Source organism: Sinocyclocheilus anshuiensis, unplaced genomic scaffold (genome assembly GCF_001515605.1).
Source record: "Sinocyclocheilus anshuiensis isolate Anshui unplaced genomic scaffold, SAMN03320099.WGS_v1.1 scaffold948, whole genome shotgun sequence".
Classification (NCBI taxonomy): Eukaryota; Metazoa; Chordata; class Actinopteri; order Cypriniformes; family Cyprinidae; genus Sinocyclocheilus; species Sinocyclocheilus anshuiensis.
Window position 1 is genome coordinate 486471 of NW_015549709.1, and position 8832 is coordinate 495302.

At 35.4% G+C, this 8832-nt stretch overlaps 1 protein-coding gene across 1 annotated transcript in view; it reads left to right on the forward strand.

Annotated features, from left to right (window-relative positions):
• Positions 1 to 8832, forward strand: part of LOC107660690 (protein FAM168A-like) — a 46244-nt gene that overhangs the window by 18744 nt on the left and 18668 nt on the right. Inside the window, exon 2 of the mRNA XM_016450082.1 lies at positions 6219 to 6341. Within this exon, the coding sequence (XP_016305568.1) occupies positions 6271 to 6341 (71 nt within the window). The 5' untranslated portion in view covers positions 6219 to 6270. The remainder of the gene's footprint in view (positions 1 to 6218; positions 6342 to 8832) is intronic.

Sequence of the window (8832 nt, forward strand, 5' to 3'; positions counted from 1 at the left end):
TTTTACCGTAAATTTTACGGATTTTTTTTGGACAGTGTGTGTTACCCCCAACACTGCAAATAAATGCAGCCTTGGTGTGGCTACAGAATAAGAAAAAGGTAATAGCGACTTTTTATCTCACAGTTTGAGGAAAAAAGGAAAAATTGCAAGGGGGAAAAAGTTGAAATTACCTTTTTATTTTTTAGCATGCGGTGGAAACAAGCTTCCATACATAAGAGACTTTTTTGAAAAACATTTTAAAATCTGACTTACCCCAAACGTTTTGGTTGTGTATCTGAATGAAAACATTCATTGACAAATTATGTGTACATTTTTAGCAAATTAAAAAAATTAGATATGATGTTACAGCTATTGAATAGACAAATGAAATATGGTATCTACTCTGACTGAGGATCTCTGAATGAATGAAAGTCATGACTAAGCAGCAGAAGACGGTGGAATTGCTTTTGTTTGTGCTTTCATCAACAAAATCGTTGCTGCTTTGTTGTTGCAGTCGTACTGTTCAGTACAGAGAATTACAGTCTGGATTGTGAATGAAGCAGTCACAGGAAAACACGTCCTGTGCTGCAGGAAGCTGATGTGCGCAGTCAGTGCACTGGTCAGGGGTCTGTCCCAATGTCACGATGACATCATCACCACAGGGTCACCGCGGGGTCAAAGTGCTGAGTGTGTGTCCGTAGATTTACCCTGACTGCCCAGTCAGCAGAGAAAACCTCCACTGGACTCAACTGCTGTCTAATGTGTTTTCAGAGAGACAAGCACCCGAGTGAACCTCACAAATGTTTGGGACATATTTCATCCCAATTTCAAAAAGAGAAACATTTTTTTTTTATTATATTTCGCATGAAAAAAACGTTGTTTTACTTTTAATTTAATCTAATTTAATGATATCGGTGATCTTATTCTATCACAAAGCATAACTTATTATTTATTTATTAATTTTTAGATTTTTGGCAGTACTAACCTAACTAATTTTAAACAATTTTTTTTAGTGGGGACAGTGTCATTTTTGTGTGTTTTATTATTTGTAAGATTTTTAGGTTGTTTTAGTACGCTTTTTAAAAATATTATTATTTATGTATTTGTTTATATTTATTTATTTATTTTATTTTTTACGATTTTTAGTGAAATATGACCCAGACATTTTTGACAGGATTTGTTAGATTCATTTTGTTTGATTTTTTTTTTTTTACTTGCCAATTGAGAAGATTTGCTTGCATAATGTTTTAATGACTATTAAACTGGGGGTTTTTTTCAGTATTGTTATTAAAAACTATATTTTGGTCCCAGTGAAAATTTGATTGTTTTGCTATTATTTAGCTTTTTTGGACCCTGCAATATACCTATATCTAGAGGTAGAATGCATTTTAAATATATGATTTTCTTTCTATAGATCTAAAGGCTTTGCTCACATGGGTTGTTCATGCTGAATCGTAAAATTAAATCCAGATCCACGTCATCTTATAATGGCGCTGAGGTTGAATTTGCATTTGGATTTCCCCTCATCTGGTTTCTTGTCTCCTGATGCTGCAGGGCAGATATAATGAGCAGTATGCAATGCACCTTTCAACAACGTGTTATAAAGAGCGGCGTGTTACATAACGCCGGCATAACTGCCAAACCCTGTGTTCAGCTGAGAGAGAAGGAGAGGAGCGAGAGCTCAAGGGCACTGCAGTATGTTCAGATTCACCCTGATAAAAAAGGAGGGAGAAAAAAGGAGAGTTATTCATAGAGATTGAGGAAAGGGGGGGAGTGTAAAGGAGGAGGAAAGACGCTGGAATGGAGGAGGTATTGATTTGCTTAGAGGGAGGACAGGAGAGATGGTGAAAGTCAGTCGAATGGAGAAAGCAATTGAGGAGAGATGACAGAAAGATTCTGATTTAGATTACAATAATTACGCTTTCTTAAAGGAACAGTTCATGTAAAATGAATATATATATATTATTTTAAGTTATAAAACAAATTGTATATATTTATATATACAGTATATATATATATATATCATTTTGAGGCAGTATGTTTGTGCATAATTACATATTTTATAACAGTTGCATTAAAGAAATTAACATTAATATATATAAGCATGCATATATATAGATAGATAGATAGATAGATAGATAATTAATGTATAATGAAAAAATTAATCATTTGTACAATCCAGCATGCTTGTTTCTTTATGACAGTTCCAGTTTCGTAGTCCATTTCTGTCAAGATCTAAAAAAAAAATACAAAAAAGAAAGCACAATTGTGCATAATTCATATAAATATATATATATATATATATATATATATATAATTATTATTATTACATTCAGTTATGTTTACAGTTGTGGAATATTTATATAGTAATTTTGAGGAAGTATGTTTGTAAATGCATATTTTGTTCCATTTGCATGAATAAAAGAAAGCAGACATTCCAGAACTGTAAATGTAAACGAACATAATAAATAATTGAATTTCAGTATTTTTTTATTTTTTTAAATATTCAGAACCATTTATCGATTCCCAACCCTAGAATTAAGGTAGGACAGGAAAGGAAACCCTTAATGAAGACAAGAAGGAAATCTTGAACACCTGTGTCTCTGTAATATTCTCTCTCTCTCTCATCTGCATACATTAATATCAGTTAATGCCGTGTTTTTATTGCCATCTCTGAACTCTGCTATGCATTAAACCAGCCGTGTATTAGCAATCAGCCATTTTCCTGCACGTCTTTTCTCCCATGAACGACTCTACAGGGACGGAGGAAGAGCAGACTGGTGCCGTTTAATACTGGTTAGTTACCCGAGTGTGCTCTTTACAACCCCATTCTCCACCCTTCATGAGTCACTGTGCGTCTTTGGCTTGTAGAAGAGCACATAAAGCAGTGAATAATACCTGCTCGCAATAATGAGTGCACTTCAATGCGTTCTGCCTCCAGTTTTGTGCTGCATTTTGGTCATTGAGCCATAAAGGTTCTTTCTTGTCTGTGTGTGTGCTCCGTTAATTTTTCCAAATACCGCCACTGAGGGTTATGTTTTGTATATGTGTGGTATGTGAAGATGTCATTTCCTGAAGAGACAGCCATAAATATTGATATAATAATTTTATTTGAATAAGTGCACATCTAGTCTGAATATGTGTTATTGTAATAGCATTACTATATTGTTTATTTCTTTATTTTATTTATTTTTTTATATTTTTCTGCTTAGTTTTGTTCATTTTTATCTCAGTTTTAGTAATTGTAGTACTTCAACTTAACCTAAACAAAATTAGAAATGTTGCCTTGGCAACTGACTGAAATATATATATGTGTGTGTTTGTGTGTGTGTGTGTGTGTGTGTGTGTGCGTGCGCGTGCGTGTGCGTATTTTTTAAGTCACTTTGCATAAAAGCATCTGCTAAATAACTGTAAATTTCTGTTAATGTTTGTTTTCAATTAACGTAAGTGGTTTTTAATATATAACAGGAATGTGTTGAATATGCATTTTCTTAATTATGATCTGCTGTAAAATATTTAATTTACTAGATATTATTTTTATGAATGGAAAATTAGCCAGCTTGATCACACTGAGATGCATTTAAATCTCAGGATGTCTTTTTTTTATGATTTATGATTCATACCTGACATACAAATGGAAATCTGCCATAGAATCCTCCATAAAATGATTTGTAAAAAGCATCATGTAATCACAAGTTAAAAGGTCACTCACATTTATTGGTGTAAAATGGTAGCATCCATGCATCTTGTCTCTATTGCTCAAGAATCATGTTATCTGGTCTTTCATTTTCCATCAGTATATTTGATAAGAATAAGAATCCCGAGGCAGTCGATTACATCACGTCTGAACGTGTTCTGAATACACACGCCTGTGTTTTCAGTAGATTTCCCAGTTACGTCTGTGTGGCAGTTGAATATCCTTCACCATGCCATCAATCATACTGGCCTACTGAGGAAGACATTAGTGCAGAGAGGGGCACCTTCATCCACCATCAGCTCAAGGTGATCCTGTCACAGCCTGATTAATGACTCGTGGTCTGCAGAACACCAGCGACTCAGAGCCGCCTATGCACATAAAACACAACATGCACACTGCTTTATGTCACTTTGAATTGTCCATTAAACAGAAGTGATAATAATCTGAGATGACGGCAAGCGCAGGTGCACAATACCTTCACTAGATGGCGATGTTGGGTTGCTTATGAAGACACGTAATATAAAGCATTAAAAGTGTGCATGCATGATTGTTACCTGGATGCACTTCCTACTTGCATTACATAAAAAAAAAAAAAACCACTTACAGGAATCTACAATCCAGCATTTGTGAATGTGCGTCAAATGCTCCACAAGAATCCCACTTTAGCTGTTTATGGATTTTTGTCTTTTATTTAGGTAAGAAAATGCAAAGTGCTGCTAGCTTATGTGAAATGATAAAAATGTCAAAGGTTAGGCACAGAGTTTGTGCATTACCTTAATGGCAGCGGTTCAGTTTGCTTTTCTAAATGGTTTGTGTGTAAGCAATGTTTTTATGTATATTTTTTTATTATTATTTGTCCCCACAAAATCTCTACAGTTTGTCCAGATAACCTTATTAACCTTTTTTTAATCATTTTGATTCATCTAATTCTAATTAATTCTAATCAATACCACTGGGGTTTTTTTCCATGTTGGAGTACTTGTACAATGATTTGTAAACATCTTTATCCTGTAATCTTGTGATGTGTAAAATTGTGATGGTTTTTATCCGCTGTTTGGACTCTCATTCTGACGGCACCCATTCACTGCAGAGGATCCATTGCTGAGCAAGTGATGGAATGCACAATTTCATCAAATTGTCATTTCTGGTTGAACTATTCCTTTAAGCTGATCAAAATGCTTGTCCTTAATATGTAATAATGCGAAATGGAACTGACATTCCTTGTTCATCCTGCACAGTGACCCCTTTAACCCCTTAAGTGCCACTGGCCCACAGGTGGGCCCAATGGCGCTCTTTTTTTGTTGTTGTTGTTGTCTTTTTTCACATATTTTAGTAATCATCATAAATTATATATCATTTGAAAGCCATTTTTAAATCAGACATTGCTTTACCATGGAAATGGTACTTTAAAATCTTTTAGCGGTCTCCTCCCCTTAGTGGGTGGAGTCAAGTGTCATATTGCAAAATGTATTACGGTCTTTTAGAATCAAAAGTTGTTATAATCTTGACAAAATACATATATTTGGAAAGGTCTAAGTCTCAAGATTCCATATTTGGTGGTTATTTTTTGATAAAGTAATGTTGACAGAGAAATTTAGACCTTTGTGACAGAAAAATGCATCAACAAAAATTCTACAGAGTTTGGATGGCACCCGATGGCTGTTTGTGGTATAACGCCCTAAATAAAATCACAGGAACCTCATTTTTTTTTTATATCAACTTCAAATTTGGAACATAACTTATCTAGACATAAGGCTTTAATTTTATATCAATTTTGGATTCAAAAATATTTTGTTAAATATTTACTTTATATAAAATATAAAAAATGGTACAGTGCATTTTCTTTACAGTAAATTTAAACTTCTATAACTTTTTGATACTTTAATATTTTGAAATGATTCCACTTCTGCAGTAATCTGCAGATAGTCTTAAAAAGGAGTCCTACCTTAGGTCTGTATTCCAAAATTTTCATGAATTAGAATAATTTAAGTTTGGATAGTGCACTTTCACGTCTATGTTCAAAAATGGGGGGTGGCACTTAAAGCAGCACTAATATCTCTTTGGTTTTGAGACTTTAGTCTTTGCAACTTCAGGGATCTTATCTATGCACAATCAGCTTGTAACACTCCAAAGAGAAAGGAAAACTTGAAATCGCATCATATGACCCCTTTAAATAAGCGTCTTATTAATTAAGGGAAGGGATATTAAGTGGATTAGACTGCAGTTTGAATCAAATCTACATGTACGCGAGAACATTCCCAGAACACTGTTTAAATCCAGCACTGCTTGTCCCCAACGCACCGTTATTCACCCCATACTGATCTGTCCATCAGTGTGTGAAGGTGTGTGAGCTTTGATTGCTGCTGCTTCTCACTTTTTGTCTCTCTCTCCCTCTCTCTCTCGCTCAGGCCACTGCTTTGCTTGCTTTATGTTGCTTTGCTGTGTTTTGCTTTGCTCTGTTGTGCTTGTGCTTGATGGTTTGCCTTTTAATCACAACCTGCTCTCGTTTTTTGTTTGTTTCCTTCTTTTTTGTCATTTCCAGATTTGCATATCCATTCTTCCTACCTCCTTCATTTGCCTTTCCTTCACTGAGAATGGCAAGCGGGCATTCCACTGACAAATTCAGTTTTCTGTACCCAACAGACACCAGTCAGAACGTTAAGAGGTCAGTCTTAGTGCTCAGCACCTTCCACCATGTGTGTGCATGTTTTTGTGTGTTTATGTTGTGTGTGTGTTTTGGGGTTGGGACGTTACTGATGTTGTGTTCACTCTGATTCCAGCTGTTATGAGCTACATATCAGCTGTATGTCAGGATTCTGTCCTCTAGAGATTGTATGACCTTGATGTGTTTTGTGTCAGAGCAGCACACAGGTTTCACCTGCTCGTTGCTGGTTTTGTACCTCTGATCAAGCTTATTAAAGTCACCATGAAATGTCATTCATAACCCATTTTGCTTTCATAATGATGATGTCATAGATTTCCGAATCATATCCGAGTGGATTTGTAAAAATAAAATAGCCATTATTGAATCATGTAATTCCCGGTGCGCGGCTGAGAAACAAGAGGTCTCAGTGATGTCACTGGAATAATGTGTATTTAAAAAAGTAAATAGACTTTGATTTCATGTTGACTGTAAGCAATAAGGGGTAGTTTTACCCTAATTTTACCACAAATGAAAAAGTGGTATTATAATATGTGTTAAATTAAATATATCATTTATTAAATATACACTACCGTTGAAAAGTTTTGAGTCTGTTAGATTTTTGTAATATTTGTGAAAGTCTTTTATGGTCACCGAGACTGCATTTAATTGATGAAAAATAAAGTAAATATTCTGAAATAGTATTACAATTTAAATTATATGTTTTTTTATTGTAATGTATTTTAAAATGTAATTTATTCCTGTGATGCAAAGCTGAATTTTCAGCATCATTACTCCAGTCTTCAGTGTCACGCAATTCTTCAAAAATCATTCTAACATGCTGATTTGCTGCTCAAGAAATATTTCAAGAACAGGATTTGTTTGAAATATAATTTTCTGTCAAGTTTGGTCAATTCAATGTATCTCTGCTGAATAATCACAATAAACATGGTTATGGTTGGCACATTAATATAGAATTCAAGTGTGTGTGTGTGTGTGTGTGTGTGTGTGTGTGTGTGTGTAAAGGGGTAGTGGTGGTCTTCTTTGACAATGTAGGATGTGGATTATTGATAAATTAACAGATCGATGAAGAACTGCTTCTGAATGGCTACATGATCCCAGTGATAGCAGATCTATTGTAACTTACACTTTAGACGTCAAAACACCTACTATCCAGATTGTAAAAGTGAAGATGATGTTAGACTGGAATCCAAATTGTTTAGCTAAAGATTCATTGTAACATGCATTTATATCATTTGAATCCCCTCACTGGTTGTAACTGACAGGTGTCCATCGTAGTTGAGTAACCACCAGAAGTGATTGTATTAATCTAACTACTAACTAAGATGAACAATGTGTGTGTGTGTGTGTGTGTGTGTGTGTGTTGACTTTTACAGTGCCTTTTCAAACAAGGGCTCATCCATTGTTTTATAATGTCATTTTTTCAATCTCTAATTAAGCTTATACTTGTTTATTAAAGCAGTAAGCCATGAGAGGCCATGCGTTACAATGATTATTCGATGCTAAAGGGATCTTGTTAAGCAACTGATCCCCCTTAAACATAGTAAAACCACAGTAACTCATGACCTCTCATGACTTAATGCTGTTTTCTCCAACTTGCCAAATATTATATTATACTTCTCTAGTGCATTTTACATGCTTATAAAAGTGTTTAGGGGAATGGAAAGCTAAGGATTATTTTCTTTTTGAATCTTTGATATGTTTCATGCAGTTTCAAGCCACTTTGACTAGTTAGATGTCGTGACCTTGATCTTTCATAATGGCGTTTGTGAGTGTGTGATCATAGATCATAAATCCGCTCGCTTTGACGCCACATTCCCCTCTGACATTTCACCTCTCCCACACAAACGCTCGTGACACACTCATGGCACATCTGAACACATGCTAACAGCTCCGTGCTCACAGCCTTATCCCGTTTCCGCCGTGTGTGGCCGAGGTGCGAGGAGAAGTTTCTGACGCATGATCCTCCCCTATTTGTGCACTTTTCTTCCTCTATTTCTGTCGTTCCCCCTGATTGACTGACTTTATAATTCCATCAGAGTGTCAGAGATCAGACTCGCACGCATACACAATGAGAGAGGATAACACACACACACACTGTTTGCCATAAGGATCCTATCACTAGTTCACTCTCACAATGGAAATATCACTAGTGCTGTTTTCATGTTCAGCACTGTTTTTTTTTCATTAACATAGTTTCAGATTATTCTTTTTGAAGTTTTGGTAAATATCCATCACATGCAAGATTTTTTCAGACCCTGCAAGGATTATGAGCAACATGATGATGTAATGTTACACTCCAGGGGCCTCATTTATAAAATGTACGTACGCTAAAATCCACGGCAACGTTCATATTTATAAAAACGGTCTTTAACGTGGAAAAGTACCTACTGCCACGTCAGGGTCTGAGCAGGCGTACGCACTTTTCCTTGTGGCAAAGTCAGAGTACTGCAGCTATTTGAACATCAAACTGTGACAGCACCATCTCCCTGCT